We start from the raw sequence: 23713 nt of genomic DNA on the forward strand, positions 1-23713 counted from the left end.
GCATTCGTTAGTTTGTTCATTCATTTATTCGTTCGTTCGTTTATTCAGTGTTTAATTACGAAATTACTTGGGAAAACGTGTTGGTATCCATAAAGAAATTGCTATTATTGTTATTGCTGTTAATGTTGTTGTTCATTCTGTCATTTGGCATTAGACGTGTGTTTTCTCAATTTGAAATTCAGTACTCTGGATGGGAAGGAAAATTATTATTTTTTATTTTAAAACATTTAAATGTCATTGGATGCTGATTGTGTGAAGATTGTATTTGTTGTTGGCGGAAGTAATCCTTACGAGATGTTTAAATTTGTTTATATTTTCTATCAAATATCATGGGCCGTTGAATGAATGATTTGGTCCTTATGTTGAAATACAGGTCACAGACTCGAAAGATACGAAATGCCATTTGTATTTTAGAGTAATCCATCCATCAAAATAGGGGGAAAACCAAATTATACTTCAAAATAAAAATTTTAAATATTTTTAGGTAAACAAATTTTTTTTTCAAAGTTGTTTTTTTAATTTTTTGGAAAAAAAAAATTTCGAATTGTTTTTCCTTATTTCTCAGCCATTTGTGGACCGATTTTCTCGATTTTAAATAGCAACCGAGCCGGAAGAATTCCGGAGATATTGACGTATGAATCGTATATGTAAGTTATTTGGGGGCTTCGGAAAGTTGATTTCAACAGACGGACAGACGGACATGGCTTAATCGACTCCGCTATCTATAAGGATCCAGAATATTATACATTATAGGGTCGGGAAATTATATTGTGGAAATTACAAACGGAATGACAAACATATATGTATACCCTTCTTACGAAGGTGAAGGGTATAAAAATATACGTTATTTCTACGCACAACAAACGAACGAACAATCTGTCTCATTTATCTTCTTAAATAAAGATGAATTAGCTACAGCCTAGGATGAAGTCAATTGACTCTACTTATATTACAAAAGAAACAGTCTAGATGCATCATCTCAACGTATGTATATCCTCACTAGTTACTCCCAAACTGATTAGTTTATCTACACCCAGAAAAAAACAACTTAAAATCAATAAAAACCATATTGAATCAATAAGAAACATTAACGAAAGTCTAGTAATGTTGAAATTTTTTATTTCAATATGGAAAAATATTAATTTAAAGTTGAAAATTATTGATTTAACGTATTTCAACATAATTTTTATATTGAAATCTATTATAATGAATATTATTGAATTAATATGACGCGTTCTTATTTTTAAGTTGTAGGTTTTCCCTCAGTGTAGTTATTTTAACATGTTAGTGTCCCAGGATAGCTCCATCCAGCCTCATAATAGTCAGAATTCAATCCAATCGGAAGACAGTCAGTTTTTATTAGTATTTAATTCGTTCTCTGGCATTAGCTGCAAATATGTAGTCAAATAACAAATTTATTTTGAACATAGGGCTTCCGAGTCAAACGAACTGTTCATCTTTTGAGGCCAACAAAGAATCACGCCAATTTCATATACTCTGTTCTGAAGCGTATCCCAGAGAGAGCGTTCTACTTCGATCGAAATAAATAGTAGTCGGACAGGCCAAGGTCTGGACTATAAAGTGGGTGTGGCAAAACATCTCAACCATTTCATTCTAAATACTTTTTAACAGGTATTGCAACATGTGACCGAGCATTGTCATGATGGAATATAACGGTTTCATGTCTGAGCGTTTTTCGGCCACTGCTCGCTTCAAACGAATCAGTTGCGTTCGGTACAGGTGCCCTTGATGGTCTGACCAGATTTCAGAAGCTCATAATATATAAAACCTTTTGCACCCACCAAATACAGAACATTACCTTAGCGCCATGGATTTGTGACTTTGGTTTATCAATTAAGATTAACCAAAGTCATATTTTTCATCGCAAGTAATCACCCCTATCGGCAATAACATGTGAAATTTTGTTCCCATGAAATATTCATTTCCCTCGAAGGGAAAATTGCTATCGGGAATATCATGATGAACTTTACATTCACAATAGTTGATTTTGTTCGTAACAGCTGTTTATTGTTCACAAAATTCCATCTAAAAATTTCACAACAAGGGGAATTTTTTCACGTGAACAAAGTTGATGAACGAAAAAAGGAAAAGGGAAAATATTTCATGTGAAATGTTGATTCGCGATAGGGGTGAATGATTCAGGGCAAATATTAATTTCTTTTATAGCATTCAAGCAGCATTTCAGACATACAAAATCATCTTATAAGGTCTCTCGGCTTCAGTTTGTATGGTACCCAATTTACCAGCTTTTTGATGGATCCTGCTGCACCCAAACGCTTCCAAATTGCCGCTTGAGTAGCTTCCAATGATTTTGAAAGCTCTTGTTGAGTTTTACAACTATCTTCATGGCATAATGCGTTTTGGCTTTCACGTCGAAATCACCACTTCTGAACCGCACAAACCATTTCTCGCACATTGAAACCGATGAAACAAAAATCTCGTTCAAAAGTTACGCCATCTATTGTAAATGGAAGTTATATATTCTACCGAATCAGAAAGTGATTCGAAATATAAAGATGTAACAAATTTAATAGATGCCTCACAGAATATGCTAAAATTAAATCAAAATACCTTACGAAACATAGATTTGTTAAAAAATCTTCCGTAATGAATTACATTTTGTTTTAACAACTACAAATAACAGTTTCTTTCTCTTCTGTCCGCTTAATTCCCTGTGGAGCATAGGGCCTCTGTAGAGGGTTCAAAAATACTGGCTGAACATGAATTTCTCCATCCCAGACACATGGATCTTGCCGCCGAAGCGGGAGAATTTGACAAACGCCTGTGACCTCCTGGGAAACATATATTTTTATTCATGTTACTTATTTGACTGATTTTTCAGGATTCCTTCAGTGCTTGTAAGAACAAAGAAGAGCTTAGTGAAGCCTGACACTCCTTTTTTGACTAAGCACAGGCGTAGGCTTCCTGGAAGCTTATGGGCGTTAAGCTTTTCATACCTTTTGCACTATCCTGCCATAAAAGCGCAATAATCTGATTGACCCTATTCCTCGAACAAGCTCAACTCTGAACAACACAAGTAACATATTACTCCCAACAAAAATTTTCATCCACAACAGACATTTTTTTTCTAGATTTATCTTTGTCGGACCTCTTAAATAGTTAAATTAAACTGTAGGCATTATTGAACTTTCATCGATTAACTACGAGTTTGACAATTCCGGTCAAATACCACTATTATAAAGGTTTGATTTATAATGTAAAATAAAACACATAAATTTGAAAGTGAACTTAAAATTTTATTATCGGCTAGAAGAACAATTTATATGTAAATGTTGGTCATGACTACGTCTGAGGTGGTCCATTCGGAAGGTCCAATTTTGAGTGACTTGTTCGAGCATAGCAACTTGTAGCTCGCGAATAACACGAGTAATGTTGGCTTCGAAAGCATCAATCGAAGCTGGCTTATTCCTGAAGACCTCAGACTTTACATATCCCCAGAGAAAATAGTCCAAAAGTGTGATATCGCACGATCTAGTTGGCCAATTTACCGTAGCAAAACGTGAAATTAAGTGCTCACCAAAATGATTTCTCAACAAGGTCATTGTTGAGCGCCGCCTTGTTGAAACCACAGCTCACCGAGGCCATGCGCTTGAAATTTCCGTTAAAATGATGCGATAACGGTTACTATTGACGGTAACATTCTGTTATTCCTCATTTTTGAAGAAAAATGGAAGAATGATTCCACCAGCCCATAAACCACATCATACTGTTGTTTTTAATGGATGTAATGGTAGCTCTTGGTACTCTTCGGGTTACTCATCAGCCCAAATACTGCAATTTTGTTTATTAACGTCACTGAACAAAATTTCACTATAAAACACTGGATTATCATTTCTTACAGAACGCTGTTTTTCGTAAGCTGTACAATTTGGAGACGGTGTTGTGGTGTGAGTCTTTCCATGATGACTTGTCAAACGATACTGAACAAAAATGACAAAGCAATTTGATATAATTCACGCGTGATCTTAAGAAAAAGTATATTGAAAATCAAACCTCACACAGAGAAAACAGATTCGTGATAGCAACCGAATTTGTTGCCAATCGAATGATTCGGTTGCACACATAGAATTTTTCAGTTCTAACAACAGAAAGTCAGTTGATAAAGAAGAATTTCAGTTAAGGCAACCAAACTTTTGTCACCACTTCCAAAATATTGTAGCCACAACTGTAAAATTCGGTCACTAAGATAGAATCATTCGATTGGCAACAAATTCGGTTGCTATCACGAATCTGTTTTCTCTGTGCACGATGAATCACCCTATCGTATAAACCTTTAAAAGAAGTTTGAAAAAAGTTAGTTTTTTAATAAAAATGAGAAAAGTTTACTTCGATTAATCGATAATCGTGATTAACGAAGGTTTTTTTTATTCGTAATCGTAAATAAATGTTTACTTCAAATTTCTTACATTACACAAAGTTTAAATTCATTCAAAAATCCATTTCTGGACTCCCTTTCTTATGATTATATAATTGTACATTTGTTCCAACCTAAATGGCTAACAAACTCCATTTAATATTGTAATAATTTCTTCTTTTATTGTTTATTATTCTCACAAACTTTTCACATCAAATTAAAACAAATTTATTAGCAAACTTTTTTTGTTAGTGATACTTCCCCTTTTCATGTTGAAAACGTAACAATTTAATTACTCTAATCCCCTTTTCTTAAATTCAATCATGTGCAATATAATCCCGTAAAATTCTTGCCTTTATTTACTCATTCTCTTCAACTCTGCTCTGGAGGAAGATTGAAATATAAACGCAAACACAAGTGCTGTTGTCATCGGTAACAGAAGTAAAAACTTCTTGAAGATGAATGAGAATAAACAATATGATTTCTGTTTTGCTGTTTAATTTGTTTTATAAATAAGTAGAAGAATGATTTTAACTACGATTACTTTTACTGTATTTACATATTGACGTACATACGTAGCTACCAGGCAGTTTTAAAATGTTCACTTTGCTATAGTTATGTCCAAACTCTTTAAAATGGAGTTATGCTGAGGATGTCAAGTGTTAACCTTTCCATTTCCCTTTCACCAACCAAATCGCTAGTTCATTCTCTACATTAAGTGATTGCTAGCGGAATCAAAATTATTAGCAATCAGTGGCTTAATTTGAATACAAAAACAATGTCGAAAAGATAAAAAAATCTCATCATTAGCGTTTGTTTACGCCACCATTCACTAGTAATTTCAGTAGTTAACGGTTAACAACGTAATCAAACATTAGCAAATAGCTGTATACTCCACAATTCACTAGTAATTTCAATAGTAAGTGGTGGGATGTCAATTTGCAGTGAATAACTCTGTGGCTCTTTAATATGTTACCAGTTTCATGGTCTGCAGGGTATATTTTTAAATTACCTACATAACAAGTGTAAGTGTGAAGAAGGTTACATGGTGTTTTACCCAAAAATTTACATCATTCATCAGATGATGACTTTTTTACCACCCTTGAAGAATAATCCATTTAAAAAGCATGAACAAAAAATACTTGTCATTTGGAAACTTTTTGAAGTAGTAGCTAAGGACTCAATGGTAAAAAAGGAGCAATACGAAGAGGAGTAAATGACGGAAAGAGCAACAATATGTTACTACTTAAACGTTTGCACTCTACAGAGTTCACACTAATAAGCTGTTTCAAAGAGAGGAATTTAAGTTTGAGGTAAGCTAAAGTTTGAGGTAGGCGAATCTAAGGTTAACCACTAATCTACCGTTACTCCTGAAGTACCCTTTCAACTCGACTACAGTTATCTCAAAATTTAGCTAGCGATATAACTGCAATTACCGTTAATGCTAAAATACCGTTATAATCGAAATTACGGTTACCGTTTTCCTATAAATAATTTTAAATTATGAAAAAACTTTTTTCGAATTTCAGTTTGAAATGAAGTTAAGAGTTTGTAAACAAAATTTAATAAATTAAGTCAGGTTAAAATTACTGTTATCATTAAAAAACCGTACAGGAAAAAAACCGTTACCGAATTAATCCCAAATAACGTTACCGTTTAGAATCGGTAGCCAGTCTTAAGCAAAACACATCAAGAGTATAACCCAGGAAGGAGTGGTGAAATGTTTTTTGAGTAAAACTCAAGGAAAAATGTTTAAATATTTATTAGAACTATTCCTGCTATGTTTGCTTATTGAAAGCGTACTGATTTGGAATACTTGAGTATATCCTAATCTATTGTTATCATCGACTTCGAGGTAGGACTAATGAATTGTCGAATATTTGATGTATCACTGTTAGCATGATATTCTGGAAACTGCATTATTTTTATGGCATTTATATTAGAGAAATATGTCCGACAACGGTGAGAAATATGTCCGGTGGTGAGAAATATGTCCGACAACGTTCCAAGAAACCCATTTGTTAATATGGAAAAATACTACAAAAACGTATGATGAATACATATAAAGGACGGATTTTGTGGCAGTGATAACTCAATTTGAAGTTATTATCAATAATTTTCAATGAATTGGTAACATTTGCCCAATTCACAATTGGTGTCGTAGCGTTGTATCATTGTATGTCGTAATTTTTTTTTATTAATATTTTGTTTCAAAAAATTTAGTTTGAAAAATATTTATGACAAACAACTTACAACGCTATGACACCGATTGTGAATTTTACAATTGTTTATTAGAAGTTTACCAACTATGGTTTAGAAAATTGTTTGCTTCTCGTATGAAAGACGAAAGCATGTTTCTTCACATTAAGCAATTAATACAAATGAATCCACCCAATTAAATTTTGCCGTTTCATTTTAGAGACCTTTAGCTCACTGAATTATGAATACTTGTTCATGTACTCTTCTCTGATCAGTGTCTTAGCTCTTCAGAAATTCGTATTTTTCACAGTAGAATTAATTAAAGTGAAGAATTAGAATCATCAAGATCTAAAATCTTTTTATTCGTGCCAATAGATCCTTTTGGAAAAGCCGCAGTTAAAACCGAACACGAAACTCCACTTGAGGTTATAATCTCAGAAAGATTTGGATTTGAAGTGATTGCTAATAAATCATTTATGAAAACCATAAAAGGAAAGTAAAACAGGAAAGTGCCTGGGAAACTCTACAACTCGATCAGTTCAAAAACCAGTACATTATGTCACACCCGGTCAAATGCTTTTGAACGGCATGAGCAGCCTCTATATGTTGAATACAATAATTTCTGTAGGAACTTTCAGAGATGAGAATGAGGTGGATAATGTTCAACACATCCTCCTATGGCTGTGTTAAGCGTTGGTAGTTAAACGAATGATCTTCATAAAATCGAATCCCTTCCATAAACTGTCGGATCTTTCGGATATAGAATTGGATCATGTTATGAGCTTTATAGTGAAATCGGTCAGGTTATATGTTTAATAGTCTTCAAAATGGACCAATAGGTCTAAGTTTGTTTGACCAATCACACTAACCTAGCCTAACTTATTTTGATGGTGCTGAATTTCTTTGCTGGTGTACGAAGCACTACTCTCTAAATATATTTTCTTTAGCCAGCTGCAAGGTTTTACTACTCGAATATATCGTACACAGATATCTAAAGCTTTATACAAATCCCTTTTATAATATTCCTACTATCTTAACGCGCATTACCAACAATAGAGTATTGTTTAAATATTCCTGTTTGTTCTTAGACTCCCACTCCTACCTAGTCCTTCTGGAATGACTACATATGTGTGAATATAACATACAGATAGTAAGTACATACGTTCGTATAGTGCAGCTTTTGTTTATGAAACTTTTATTGTTTGGAGATTATTTAAGAGATTTGTGTGCACAACTGGTTGGAGGAGTATAATAATAAATGAAACGTCAATATTTAAGGAAATAGTGTTGTTTGCTTTCCAAATCATTGACTAGTTGTTCAATTGCTCTAAAGAGATGTGTTTAATAGCAAAGGTTATGGCCATTATTTTAAAATTATTTTATAGTTTTTTGAAACTAAATTAATTCAAATTAAAATGAATTTTATGTGGCATAAATTATACGTTTTTGCCATAAAGACTTTTAAGACAATTAAGGCTGTGAATGGATGAAAAGCTAAATTAAAAGCAGGATAAATTCATCTTGAAGTTCACACCAGTTGTGAGTGAGAATTTTTTTATACAAATATCTTGTTAGACCCGGCAGTTTCATGACTGATATCTGGTATAAATTGTATATAACACAGGGCAACAAAATCGAACAAATTTTGGATGCTTTTTAAACCACTACACAATTTTGATGTGGTTCCAGTAGTACAATCATGGTAAAAATTTTTAATTCTATGGATAGATTTTTTTTTTAAATTTTTTTTCTAAAATTGTGAATTTTGTTAAATGTTTCTCCACATAATTTATGATAACTTAAAAAGGGTTAGACCAATATTATTGAAGTAAACTTAGAAAAGTTCAAATTTACATAATATTTAATCCATTTATATATTTCGTTTTAATCGCCTCAGTACTTTCGGAGTTATATTAACAAATTGAAGAAAAAAATATATTTTTTACGTGAAAATAGCAAATTTTTGGGTTTTAAAAAACTCATGAAAAATCGAAAATGGCCGAAATTGTTCACGTTTATTGTTTTATCGCAAAGCCACATGTAATAGGAATAAAATTAAATGTCGATCATAAAAATCGATTTACTATTTACGAATTTATTCACAATTTTAAAACAAAAAAATTTGCTATTTTCACGTAAAATATATATTTTTTTGCTTGAATTTATTATTATTACTCCAAAACTACTGAGCCGATTGAAACGCAATATATGTATATGTGAAAATTTGTACATAGCATGGGGAAAATATTTTCAATATTCAATCAGTCGAAAGAAGAAAATTAACTACTCAATTTTATGTATATCAAATAAAAAAGTTAAATTTTGTGAAAATGAGCGAATTCACTTAATTGTGAATAAATTCAAAAAGAGTCAATCGATTTTTATGATCGATATCTCATTTTGTTGCTATTATATGCGGCTTTGCGACAAATTAAAAAACCTGAACAAGTTCTGTCGTTTTCGATTTTTCATGAATTTTTAAAACACAAAAATTTGCTATTTTCACGTAAAAAATATATTTTTTGCTTCAATTTGTTATTATAACTCCGAAACTACTGATCCGATTGAAATGCAATATATTAACAAATTAAAGGCTATGTACATTTGAACTTTTCTAAGTTTACATCAATAATATCGGCTGAACCGTTTTTGAGTTATCATAAGTTATTTTGAGAAACATCTAACAAAATTCACAATTTAAAAAAAAAAATTAAATAAAAAAATCTATCCATAGAATTAAAAAATTTTACCATTTTTGTACTTAGGTAACCATGCATCAATTCTATATTGTGGTTAATGAAGCCTTTTTTGCTGTTGACCTGTGTAATGGATATTTGTTTCTCCTAAATATCGTTAACACTCTGATTGTACTATTTTATCTCTGAGGGTAAAGAGCTTTCTTGCAATCAAAGTATCCTTAGAATAACTTTAAATAAGTGGTTTAAATATGCATTTTTGTTCTTCCTAACGTTTGAGAATCTGCAATAGATTGAGGTAAACATCATTCTACAAGTTTAAATTCTTACCGACATTGAAATTTCAAAATTAGAGGTTCCACCAACTAACTCCATAGTGCCTTCTTTGATAACAAAAAGCGTACTAGTGTGTTAAATTCCCAGTGAAGAATTAAAAGAATCCAAATCAAGACTTCCGCCAACTCCCTCAATTGTATCTTCATTGTAATGGAAATCCTGTAACTTCACAAGTATTTATCGCAGTGTTATCTGGAATGGATATCACTCACATTATTGAGAAAATATTCAACGTCATATAAACTACTTGAGACTCTTATTTATTTTAGCTACTATTCATATTGGGGTCATTCATATTCCTCATGTCACAACATATTTTTTAATAACGAAAAAATGATAAAGCTCTTCAGCAGTATGCTGTTGGCCCAGTTGAATAAAACACTTACGGTCGATTTGCTCTTTTTATGCACTTGGTTTCTTCATCCTCGTCATCAGCACCACTGCCAACCACACTTCATCATCATCAACATCATTGTCACCATAGTCGTCCTGTGTGTTCGTTGGGTAGCATTATTTCACATAAGTAAGAAAATGAAATAAACTATGTATAGTATTTTATCCATTCTATGAGATGGTTCATTTTTTGTTTTTGTATGTCCTTTGTGCAAATTATTTGTTGTCGTTGTTGCTGTTGTATGTTCTGTCTGTTGCCACATGCCAGTACATGTTTTCATGCATCTGTCTCTTTGGGTTGGAAGGAAAATCTTTTTAAAAAAAAAATATTTAATGTGTGAGAGAGACTTTTAAAGTAATTTCATTGCAGACAGTTTGTAAAGAGAATTGATTCGTTTTTACCTCTAAGCTACCGTTATCCTTAAAATAAACTTTCAGCTTGGCTAACGTTACCTGTAAAATTCCATTATCGTTAAAACTGCAATTATCGTTACCTAATGTCACTATTTTAGTAGTTGTAATCATACACAGACAAAACAGATTCGTAATAGCAACCGAATTTGTTGCCAATCGAATGATTCTGCCTTAGTGACCGAATTTTACAGTTGTGACTACAAAATATTAGAATTGGTAACAAAAGTTTGGTTGCTTCAACCGAATTTCTTCTTTACCCACTGATATTCTGTTGCTAGAACCGAAAAATTCTATGTGTGCAACCGAATCATTCGATTGACAACAAATTCGGTTGCTATGCAAATTAGTTGCTTTTTAGGAATTTCGGAAATAATTTTCAGTTTACAATGATCTTGAGCATGACCTCGACTTTATGTTTGGAAAGTAATATGTTTCGTCATCCACTATCAAGAAAATATATTTTTTAAATCGTTTGTTGTCTTTAGCACCACTCTTGGCCCATGCTCAACACCACTTCCATGATTTATTTCGACTGACAAACGGTCATTCAAGTTTTTCCATAAATTGTATCTTAATTAGTCAAGTAGTTTTGAAGATAACTAATACCATAACTTCTCTTCCACTTCTGATGATGAAACACTATCTATGGCCAACGTATTTCCCGAATTTAAATGGAGTTAGCGAGGGATTTATTAAAGTTACTTGATAATCTGTACATGTAATATGTCTGTTGTCGTCGAAAGTTCTTCCCTGAAATATATTATTATTATTAATCGAATTTTAGCTGAAGAAATCGTGCTACCTCAGTTGGTATGAACCATAGGTCAGTGGTGCTTAATTTTGTGAACAGAAAGAGCCCTAGGGCCAGACTAGGCAACGATTTAAAGTGCGGGAAACAATTCGTTCACGGTAACATTTAAGAATACTGCGTCAACCGGTACTTGATTATGTCAAAATTTAACGGGTTTGCGAAGTAATTGCCGCTCACTGTCCAAAATCACGGAAGGCTACTCATTGGAGATTTTATTTGTATCAATACACGTTAATGACTTCCATGATCGCCAAAGTTTTCTGAGGGTTTGATATGGACAACCTGTCGACATCAGTTGAGTTGAAGTCCCGGATATCTCTTCAAAAATTATGTAAGTCTAAGAGGCAACATTCTGATTTCCTCATATAGATGAACCAGATTAGTCATCTTGACTCATCTGGATTTGAATTGCATAGTTTTGGACCCTCTGCAATCCTATCCATTGAGTGTAACTGAGAAAACAAGAGCATACTAGGCCATAACAGAATATGCCGTGGGAGGGGATCTAAGGGTCAGATGTTGGACGGACAAAATTGTAGCCCTTATAGACCAACCGGACCAGTTGCATCCACCACACCTCTCAGTGAGGGATAGTGGAATCGTCTGATATCCGCCCAAAGGAGAAACAGACGCTATCAGACATTGTCTGTCCTTTTGGCATTTGTGACTCAGCCAGAAACAGCACAGTTAAACTGTGCGCTCCAGGATGGCCAACACAAATCAGTGCACTAAACCTCTGCAGCATGTCAAGATGACTACAAATCGCAGAAACATGATTTCATTCCTCGCCATTGAGTGTCACTGATAAAATACTTTGCCGCTGCAATCGTCTCCTTTTCCACCTTTCCCCAGGAGGTGCTTGCAAAAGCTTTTATAACTTTAATTATTTTTTTATGATATACACGTAGGTAGGTGGTGTCCGTGAAAAAGTGAAGTAGGTTTTCGAAGACTCCTTAGGTTTTGTACCTGAGGGATACGTCTGGCTTATGTTGAGATGTTGCATTCTGTCGTTACTTTCTCAGACTAGAAGTTAAAGTTTTCGACCAGAAACACTGAATGAGTAAATCCTCATCATAAATCCTGGAAAAGTGTGCAGGAGTTAGCAATATCTAAAAGTGCAACTCATGCTTTCAAATGACGTCGGCTTTAAAGTTCAAGGCCAAATGTATTACAGAATTGGATCATTGCTCCCGCTTCCCAATGATGATGCGAAGTTCCTTCAAATTTATTTCACTGGAAATGAAGCAATTGCTGCAAGACCCTTCTGCCGAAATATTCCCAAAACAATTGTTGGACATTGGAAATGGAAAAATTCTAATTGATCCCGCCACAAATTATATTTCGTTCCTGAACTTCTGCCAAATGCAAATGAATATTCAAGCCGTTGTCTACAAGATATTCCCAAGTCTTAGAACCAACTACAAAAATTCGGATTGGCTGTGTTAACAAGCTCAATGCCCAAATTCAAATGAAACTGCCTGGCGAAACAATAAAATACAAATCGATTGACACAATAATGAACGAAGGACAAGCCGTCAATTATCCTACTGAATTTTTGAATTCATTGGAACCAGCCGGAATGCCACCACATGTATTAACATTGAAGGTTGGATCACCGTATTTGTCCGACACTGTACATTAAAATCGAGGTCGAGAAACAGATGTTTTCTAAGGGCCAGCAACGCGGACCGGGTTCAGCTAGTTCACAATAAAATTCATTCAATCTTAGAATTGTTCAGTTTTTGTTATGCTTTTGTCGTAAAGAAATGATGGCAAATATGCTTTTTCGAACTTTAGTTATGCTGCAGTAATGCAATAATGCTCGTTGAGAAATCGTCGGCTGTCCATTCGGATGTGTCGATGAAGGGGATCCTGCAAAGAAATCTGATGGTTGGGGTGACTACGGAAATGACATGCCAACGTTTGTCATCCTGACACATCCGGTTGCGATTCGGAGTGCATTAGTTTGGATTGTTTGAAAACCTTCATACAGACTGTATTTTAGTTTCGAACTCTCGGATAAATCCATGATTCGTTGCCTCTCTCGATCTCTTATCATTCAGTAAAATAAGTGAGCTTCAACTTTTAAGGAAATATATTCAATTGTGACAGGGAGACATGTTCATATTTCAAATGAATGCTCGCTTCAAACGAATCAGTTATGTTCGGTAAAGGTTCCCTATGATAGTCTGGAGAGATTTTAGTAGCTCATAATAGGTAGGATCCTTTTGGTCCTTTTTCGGCTGTCCTGTGCGATCTTTCTCTTCCGTGTCTAAATTTCCACTTATAAACCGCACAAACGCGGCACTTTTTTTCTATCCTTAATTCGATTAGAAAATAAAAATAGTTGTATAGGATGCAAAATACATGATAGTTCCAAAATATTTCCATTCGAATCGAATTATAGGTTCCCCTACCCAGTTCAATATCCTATTTTCAATAAAACCCTATTCGAATAATTAATCCTTTTCCAACACTGATTGCAATTGTGTCTAGTATGTAGTACTTACTACTCCCTGCAAACAATAATCATACGTCTATTTACGAGTTTGTATGTTTAAAAAAAAAAAACTTTCTTGGTTGAAAATACATCCACTACTATTGGGAAATTTTTATAGGCGACAGAGGTGAATTGGACAGGGGAGGTGCTTAAACATGCTTTTACATGATAACCTGATTATTTTAATTAAACCAACCGCAGAGGCAAAGAGAGAAAATCCAGACGCCAGAGTAGAGCCAGCCACACAGACCCACAAAAAGTTAAAGAAAAATAAGACGAAAAAGTCATCATGTCAGGCAATGATTTTTCATTACATTCATTTATTTTATTTTATGTAACATGTAATGTAATGTTGAAAGTATCTCGTTGTATATTTGTATGAATGTGTATGAAATGTATGAATTTTTATTATTGTATGTATTATAATGTATGTCTGTCTATCTGTAGCTGTAGCAAAATATACAAAAGGGTACGTTTTATTTATAATTTTTTTTACATTCATTCTGTCGTTGTTGTTAATTTACTGATTAAATTTTATTTAACGTTTTGCCACCTTTAATCAAATACTGCACATATATCCGTACTTGTGATGATGATGATAGCGTTGTTAAGTTTATGTATTAAAATCTACAAATGTAGAAACGTAAATATTTATATAATTAACGCGAGCTAGAGACCGGGGGAGGGTGATCATTAAAATTGTGATACTTTCATTTGTTGGATTAAGCACAATTACGTGTGGTGTAAATGCAAAAGGTTTTTGCGAAAGAAAATCTACTAAACAATATGTTGATATTAGTAGTATTTGTTTAGAAATTTATTAAATTTTAGAAAGAAAAAACAAAGTATTCGAATTAAATACTTGTGTTTTCAAAATAATTATGGGCTTATGATTGGAAAGAGCTAGCTATTGAGATAATTACACTCTCACGAACTAATCACTTGTTCAGGCAAACACAAAATGTGATTTTCAGTTTATTTTTGATGTAGATCAATTAATAAATTTTAGAGTGCTCAAAACCTACTTGTTTAAGCCAATCGGAGAGTCTCCAAATTGTCAATGTGAATAATGATTCGTGGTTGTCTGTTGTTGTTGTAACAGTTCCACTCTTTACGAGAGTTCTTTCCTGAAAGGTATTAAGAATAATTTTTTAATTATTTGTGTCTTTATCAGTAGGTTTGTAGTTGTTGTAGCAGCATGAACCATTTTACAATAATCAATCTGGATGTTCTACGTATTACATGTTCAAGTCCAAGAAATTGTGCTACTTCAACAGGATGAGTCCATAAATCCATAGGACTAGTGAAGTAGGGTTAACTGGCTGAACAGTTAAATATGTGGAGGGTGTCATGTTGCTCCATCCTGATCTAAGTTTTGCCAGAACGAATCTTGTTCCACGCGGCAGAATCTTCTCGGCGTCTGCTATGGCGAATTCCAAGTACGACATTCATACGGTATCCTGCTACCGCGGAATTGATGGCATCTCTGTGAATGTCGTTCAAAGCTGTCATATACGAGCGGCGATCAAATGGATCCTGCACATACCTATGCTCTCCTCGTATTTTCGTAGGTCCTGTCTGACATGCCTCGGAGAAGACTCCAACCGTGTGATGTTGAAGTTTGAATGACTCCTCCGTTGACATCCCAGATGGAACTGTTGCGTCAACATGACGATGTGTTCCTTGACCGGTAGAACCTTGGTTTCCTCGTGAAGGTGGTATTCCGAGGTAATTTGATGCCAGCCTGTGTTGACAGCTTTGAATATTTCTCCACTGGGTATCACTCATCGAAGGCGACCACACTGGTGCAGCATAGTTGAAAGTCGGTCACTGACCGACCAATCGTCTTGTAGGTAGATAGCAAGGTTTCATTGTCCATACCCCAAGTACTGCCGGCTAGTGCTTTGAGGACCTTGGTCCTATTTCGCTGTTTATGCATGATTGCAGTGGCGTGTGTTGAGGACGTAAAAAGGCTATCAAATGTGACACCCAAGATTTTCGGGTTCACTGTCGGAATTTTTACACCGTCGACCATGATGCCTAAGTTCAGTTTTACCTCCTTCGTCCAGGTGGTGAAAAGTGTTGCAGATGACTTCGTTGGTGATAACTGCAGGTTACGTGCAGTTAAGAAATTGTGGATTTCATTGAGATAACCATTTATCAGTGGGTGGTAATGGCAGCTGGATCTGGATATCTGCCACCTCTGTCGGTCTTAACCATAGGTCTATGGGGACAAATTAGTAGACCTATTGATGTTAGATAGGGCAACAGAACAATTCGTTCTGACTCTTAATTGTGCTAGGTTGTATTTTGCGTACCTGTGGAGTTACCTCTAATTCAAGACTCTGTAGTATCTGTAGTCATTAATGGTTTCGGAGACCGCCATTTGATGGAACATTTTCTATGGAATAGACAATTTATCGACGTCCGATGGGATGTCGTTGAAAAATCGTCGGCTGTCTATTCGAATGTGTCGATGAAGATGATCCTCGAAAGGAATCTGATGTTTGGAATAACTACGGAAGTGACATTTTTTTTTGGTCGTTTGAAAACCTTGCCATTTGATGATGCTGTGGAATGAATTTCATACTGGGTCTACGTAATTGAGATGAGATCGACCAATTGCCTTGTATGTCGCTACTATCTTATTTTCATTCACGACCAAGAGGTGCCAGTATGAGCTTTAATGTCCTTGATTATATTTCTGTTTTAAGATTTTCGGGTTTTGCACCTTGGGGATAATTCGACCTTTGACTGAAGGGACTTTGAAGGGACTCCGATGTTTATCCAATACTTTTATTTCTCCAAGTACTCTTCAAGTAATGATGGTGTTCCCTATCACCGACCTGTGAGAGTTTTCAATGTAGAGGTGAAAAAAAATATTCGAGTTTGGCGATTTGTTCCATTAATTCCTGGAACCTCTTGCTAGCAAGTAGTAATATTCCGGTCAGAATATATAATTCTACATTTGCTTCCAAAACAAGAGAAAATTTGCTTCCAAATGCACAAAACAGGTGGACTAATGAACCTTCCTATGCTACAACGAGGTTGACTTGGCCCGTATATGATGCCAGCAGGACGAATCTACTTATAGAATACCATCGTGTGCAAATAAGGCTAATTGTGTCCTTTATAACAGGACACTGTTTAATCGGGATACATGCTAGAAGATTGGGCCTGCGGTACGGAAGAAGAGGAATAGACTGTGTATCACCCGTTCTGCCAATGCCCGGCTCTTACAAACCTGAGGGAACACATTCTCGGATTTCCATTCCATGGCTGGTTTAATTTGGAGGCAACGGAAGTATTGTAAATACCCTGCTCTCTACCCCTTGGGATGGGATCAGATTTGAATGGACCCAAGTGCGCTGCTTGAGGACAGCAGCCCATGGTACCTAAACTAAGCTATCGTGTGAAAAGCATTTATGTTTTGATTAGAATGATTCATACAGTTGACTGTATTTTGGTTTCAAACTCGTGGATAGATCCACGAATCATTGCCTCTCTCGATCTTATCATTGAGTAAATGTAAGGAAATGTGTTCAATTGCCAGTCCCTGTCATGTTTAAGTTTCAAATAAAGTTTTATTTTTAGTTGAATTAAGATTTTCATCAAATATCTATGAAATGAAATGATAATACTCCCATATCAAAACAACATTTTGCCTGTCTGAGTTCTCAGTATTAAAGAACATTTCAAATGTTTTGAAATTCGATTATTTGTTGTTAAAGCATTAACATTTGTTGCATTATTTACATAAATTCTATATAAATTTCTAATTTATATGTTGCCAATGATTTCTAATTTTTATATTTTTAATATAGATCGAAGAGCCATTCGAGCGCAGAATCAAACGTGCTGACAAGAATGAAATTGTTGGAGGCGTTGAAAAACTGAGTAATGAAGAAGCTGAAAAGAAATTGCAAGCATCTTTGGATAAACTAGCTAGCGGAGATGGTCCCTCCTATAAGTAAGTATCATCATTCTTAAACACTTCAAATTTCATTAACCCTTATCCAATTATATTGATAATAGAATTTCCAAAATTCATGCTGCCACCAAACAAGCTGTTGCTGGTGTTCTAACCAAAATCGATTGTGATCTCATTGATGCCGATGGCAAAGAAGAGAGATGCGAAGTACAAATATGGTCTCGCATTTGGATGAAAGAAGCCCATGAAGTAACCATAAACTGTCCCAACAAGGAGCTGGTTAAAAAACGTCACAGTCGTTCTGTAGAGTATGCCGAGAAGAAAACGCACAAGAAACAAAATCATCACAGCTTGAGCAAAGTGGAACATTTATTCTCGAAATTCCAAATAAAATACAATCGTCGCTGTCACACCTCCATGGAAAGGCAAATGCGTTTACGTATATTCAAGCAAAATTTGGAAATTATTAGACAATTGAATGAAAACGAAATGGGTAAGAATTTTTAATAATAAAATATGTATGTAACTTAGTCTGCTTTTACACAGAGCAAGTTTTCTTGTTCAAGTCTAGAGTTTATTGGGGAGAGAGGCAAGAAGAAAGAAGAGGGGGTACACTCTTGCTTGTACTAGCAAGTGTCTTCAATTCTCTTTTGTTTTCTCATTTTCACTATGGCGTCTATTAGGTTTTGACATACAAAATTGAACACAGACTTGCTGAGTGTAAACAGTTGAGCAAGTTTAAAAGGGAATCGAAGAGACTTGCTTCAAGTAAACTTGCTGTGTGTAAAAGCAGACTTATGTGAGAGTGGCTAACAAACATTCCCCTGTGGAAATATACAAGAATTAATTTAATAATAATTTTTTTATTTATATTACAGGCAGTGCTAAATATGGCATTACAGAATTTGCCGATTTGACTAGCACTGAATACAAACAACGCACTGGTTTATGGCAAAGAGATCCCCTGAAAGCCGCTACAACACCTAAAGCTGACATACCCGATGTAGAGTTGCCCAAAGAATTTGATTGGCGATCAAAGGGAGCTATTACTCCTGTAATTTTCTTCTTATTATTATTTAGTTGTTAATAATTGTTTTAATATTTTTGTTTGTTATTTGCTCGTTTAAAGGTTAAAAATCAAGGCAATTGCGGTTCCTGCTGGGCTTTCAGTGTAACTGGTAATATTGAAGGTTTACATGCAGCTAAAACTGGCATTTTGGAAGAATACTCAGAACAAGAGTTATTAGATTGTGATACCTCGGATTCAGCTTGTAATGGTGGTTTGCCGGACAATGCTTTTGAGTAAGTTTTTTTTAACTTAAAGAATTATTTATATTTTTAGTTATTTGTGTGGATAACTTCGAAACACCATTTTAAATATGAACATCAAAGAAAAGGACAGAATCTGTGGAGTCTTATAAAATTTGCTCGAACATTAGTTGATATAAGAAACACCACCTCAATTTGAACAGCGAAAGACAAAGACTGAATCTGTCTCAAATTGAATTGTCCTTATTAGGTGTGCAATCTTATTTTGGGGATAAAATTTTCCTTTTGTTGTATTGTGATATTAAGGCTATTCCTAAGATTCTATTGAGCTGATAACACAGGAATTGATAATTTGGTCGACTGTGAACTCTTTAAAATTATGGGTTGTTGATGGATGGCAACCGAACTTTAGTTCGTTATCAGAGCAGAAAATGATAGCAGACAGTTGGCATCTGTAATACTATTTTGGAAATTGACAACGCAAATTTAGTTCTGTTGCCATCCATAACAGACTCATTAGCTTTATATAGAATTATAATTGATAATGATAAGACTTAATCTAATTGTCAGTTTAACACCAACAGCCCAATCTTAACAATTTTTGTCTTGGAAATTTGTACATTTTGAGACATACAAATTTATTTTTTATCTACGGCCTATTACTATCCGTATAATGGATTATTATACCCTTCACCTTCATGAGAAGAGTATATATAAGTTTGTCATTCCGTTTGTATTTTCCACAATATAATTTTCCGACCCTATAAAATATATATATTCTGAATCCTTATAGATAGCGGAGTCGATTAAGCCATGTCCGTCTGTCTGTCTGTTGAAATCAATTTTCTGAAGACCCCAGATATCTTCGGGATCCAAATCTTCAATAATTCTGTCAGACATGCTTTCCAGAAGTTTCCTATTTAAAATCAGCAAAATCGGTCCATAAATGGCTGAGATATGAGGAAAAAACCAGGACAACCTCGATTTTTGACCTATATCTGGATTACTAAGTCAATAATATAGACAATATGGATTTCTAATGATAGATATTTCAAAGAGCTTTGCAACGACGTATATAAGACCATAGTAAGTTGGACCTACAATGGGTCAAAATCGGAAAAAAAAATTTAAGTCGAATTTTTTTTTGACCAAACAAAAATTTTTTTTTTAAATTTAAAAAAAAAAAATATTTAAATTAGCATTTAAAGCTATGCATCTATCGGAATTCATGATCAACCAGTTTCATCAACTAAATCATCAAGTATTATTAGGCTCCACATTGGCAAGTTAGAAACCATTGTCAGTAACTACGGCAAGGTGAATCAACATCAACATGGATGGACAAACTTCAGTTTACGAGTATCATTTAACGAGCTCACCGTTTATTGTGGCATTTGTAAACGTAATAGCAATCCTATCGTCGAAAAACGACGTAAGTTCATCAAATGATCTCAACATTTCTTCTGCTTGTCTTCATTTGCCAACCAGCTGATATTGCGGTTAAACTGGGCGATCCAATGATATAGATGTTATTACGAATCTCATCAAGCTACGTCTATTCGATTATAAGGAATGAAGCTAGTGTCTGCAGTGTTAACGGTTTTACTGACCATATTTACCCATCGTATCCGTTGGAGTGTTCATTCAATGATCTAACCCTTTTTTATTGATTGTCCTCATTTACCAACCTCCTTATATTGAGGTTAAACTGGGCGTCAGTATAATTGACATTGTGTATATTGTGTGCATGAGAGAGGATCACAAGATCATTGAGGCTGCGATATCGATACAATCTGCATTAATCTGCACAATGTAAGTTCGCGTTAAGAGACAATGATATGGGATAAGGATAGATTGACGAACAAATTACTAATCGCCAGATTATGCAGTTGAACTATCCAGAACTCGCTATGATGATATCAAGCAAGTTAGCACAGTTTCCCAAAATAGACGGCAAATCATACAATTTAAGATGCACCTCTTAATTTTCTTAGGAATTGTCAATTCCAATTATTTAAAATCATGGTCAGGGATTTAAAGAATAAACTCGGGTCATTCTGGTGCGTAGAACCTCTCGTTGAAGTTGACCTCTGTAAATGACTGAAGTTGTGAAGTTTGCATTCAAGTTGATTTAATGAAAAGAGCAAATAGTTTTTCACGGCTACCGAAAGTAGTATTGTCCTAGAGTTTCGTGTTCGGTTTTAACCGAAATAAAAACCGCGGTTTTTCAAGGCCTAAAACCGAAACCGACAATTATTCTTCAGTTTAAAATTTAGAAATCATCCAATGATTCATCCAATTTCTCTAAAATCAAATCGATGTAAAAATTTGATAAATTCAAAAAATGTTTATGAATAAGACCTTTAGTTGTTTCAAATAGCCGATAAAAGTATGGAGTACAAGCTGACCCGACGCGCTTCGCCACCCCAATTAGAAGAAAGAAATAGTACTATTAATTCCCCCTTTCTGAATTAATATTAATTCAGGATAACATGTCTCTAGATTCATGTTTATTGGTTCATTGTAATGTGGATTCTAGCTCATTCGAAACTAATAGTTTTTGTTACCTCAATATCATTAAGCCATCCTTGATTCTTTCTTTACTCAGAAGCATAGCAGTCAACAATTATGTATATACAATAAGTAAAATAATTTAGTATAATAAAAAGTACCATTAGAAGAAAAAGTACCAATTTTCAATATCATAATACCATTGAGCCCCATATTCTTGATTATTTCGTTACTGAGAACCATATTAGCCAACTTTAATCCATATTAGCTAACTAATTTAATATATTAAAAAAGTACAATTAAAAAAAAGTACCAATTTTCCTTTATTCTCTGGAACTCCCCTCAAGTTTGAATTTTAAATTTTGTATAGCATTTTCTAATATTTAATAAATTATCACAAAACTAAAAAAAAACCGAAACCGATCGGTTTTCAATTTTTTAAAACCGAAACCGCGGTTTTGAAATTCTTCGGTTTTTTTGGAAACTCTAGTATTGTCCATCAGTGATATTGGCAATGATTCGCTTTTATGAGCAACGATTTCATTCAACTGGCTACTCTTACAGGTTTAGACTTTTAAGGTTCTCGACTTCCAAAATTTAGAAGGTGTTTTGCATTTCCATAATGTAGACAATCACATTTAAAGATTTTGAGTACCCCTATGTGGATTTAAAATGGTCGGATACAATTGTTTGTCAGCATTTAATATTTTACTGGTTTCGAAAGAGAGAGACTTTACCAGCAAACGAATACATCATAATATATCTCTGCTTCTAACCTTCCAGGACGAATTTAATAAACATTGTTTATCAGATTTTGTCACTATTCGAAGCAGAGGTTGGAACTAATAAATTCAATTTAATATTAAATTGGAATTTAAATATATCGGCAATACATTCCATAAAACCATTCCCAACAAAACAAATTCTTTAGCTTTATTCAAAGGCTTTTATTTTAACATCATTCATTATTAAAATAATTCATAATGAAATTCATTCACCCGAATTAACTAAAATTTAACAATTCGATAGATGAATTAATTTAACAATGAATGAATTCTGTTAGAATAAAAGCATTTGAATTTAGTTAAAGAATTTGTTTTGATGGGAATTGTTTTATGGAATGAATTGCAGATATTTTTCAATTCCGAATTAAGATTTTATGGATTTAAAGATAAATTGAATTAATTCGAACCTCTGCTTTGAATATAGTAAAAATCTGATAGACAATCTATTTTGTAATGGATTTGAATTAAAGAAAACTTGAATGATTCAATAAGGAAATAATTCTACAAAAAGTTAATTAAATACATTTGAAGTACTAAACAACTAAAACTATAAATTCATAGACTGGTAAAGATAAAATATAATTTGTTTAAGAATTCAGTTTTCCGAACCTTTGATTCGAAGCTTATTATAGTTATTTTTAATTATGTTTTTTTTTTAATTTTTAGTGCCCTAGAAAAGATTGGAGGATTAGAATTGGAATCGGAATATCCTTATCATGGCCGCAAGGAACAGTGTCATTTCAACAAAACTAAAGTTCATGTTAAGGTCAAGGGTCATGTGGATTTGCCCAAAAATGAAACAGCCATGGCTCAATGGTTGATTGCCAATGGACCCATATCAATTGGTAAGCAGATAAATTAGTATTTTCTGAATATATAGCAATCTCATACAAAGAAAATTAAAAAGAAAACTAATATTAAACATTGTAATAAATCTCACGATTTTATTTTAGGTATCAATGCCAATGCTATGCAATTCTATCGTGGTGGTGTTTCGCATCCCTGGAAATTACTTTGCTCTAAGAAAACCCTAGATCATGGTGTTCTAATTGTGGGCTATGGCGTCTCCGAATATCCCTCGTTCAACAAGACTTTGCCCTATTGGATTATCAAGAACTCGTGGGGCAGTAAATGGGGTGAACAGGGCTATTATCGTGTTTATCGTGGTGACAATACTTGCGGTCTTACTGAGATGGCCAGTAGTGCTGTATTAGATATTTAAGATTTAAGATGTTGCTCAATATTAACGTAATGTTTTAAATACAATTTTATATATAAACGAAAGCTAAAACAGCAACAACAACAAAACACCTATAATCCTCATGCATACGTATTTTTTTAAACAACAAAAAACATTTATACAAACATGTAATTTTTTTTAAATTTTGTTATTTTTATGTTCTGTTTGTTTGTCTTTTTGTTTTAATTATGTATTTCATATGTTAGTAATTTAATGACAACAACAAGAAAAC

General features: G+C 34.0%; 1 protein-coding gene across 3 annotated transcripts in view; it reads left to right on the plus strand.

The window, feature by feature from the left end:
- The window catches only part of CtsF (Cathepsin F), a 63857-nt gene extending 40308 nt beyond the window's left edge, over positions 1-23549 (plus strand). For all 3 annotated transcript variants that reach the window (XM_065512318.1, XM_065512325.1, XM_065512333.1), the window contains 6 exons: positions 17570-17715; positions 17781-18169; positions 18555-18730; positions 18806-18978; positions 22908-23086; positions 23195-23549. In XM_065512318.1, the coding sequence (XP_065368390.1) occupies positions 17570-17715; positions 17781-18169; positions 18555-18730; positions 18806-18978; positions 22908-23086; positions 23195-23463 (1332 nt within the window). In that variant the 3' untranslated portion in view covers positions 23464-23549. The remainder of the gene's footprint in view (positions 1-17569; positions 17716-17780; positions 18170-18554; positions 18731-18805; positions 18979-22907; positions 23087-23194) is intronic.
- Positions 23550-23713: the final 164 nt, after the last annotated feature.

This window comes from Calliphora vicina, chromosome 1 (assembly GCF_958450345.1).
Source record: "Calliphora vicina chromosome 1, idCalVici1.1, whole genome shotgun sequence".
In the NCBI taxonomy this organism is placed as follows: Eukaryota; Metazoa; Arthropoda; class Insecta; order Diptera; family Calliphoridae; genus Calliphora; species Calliphora vicina.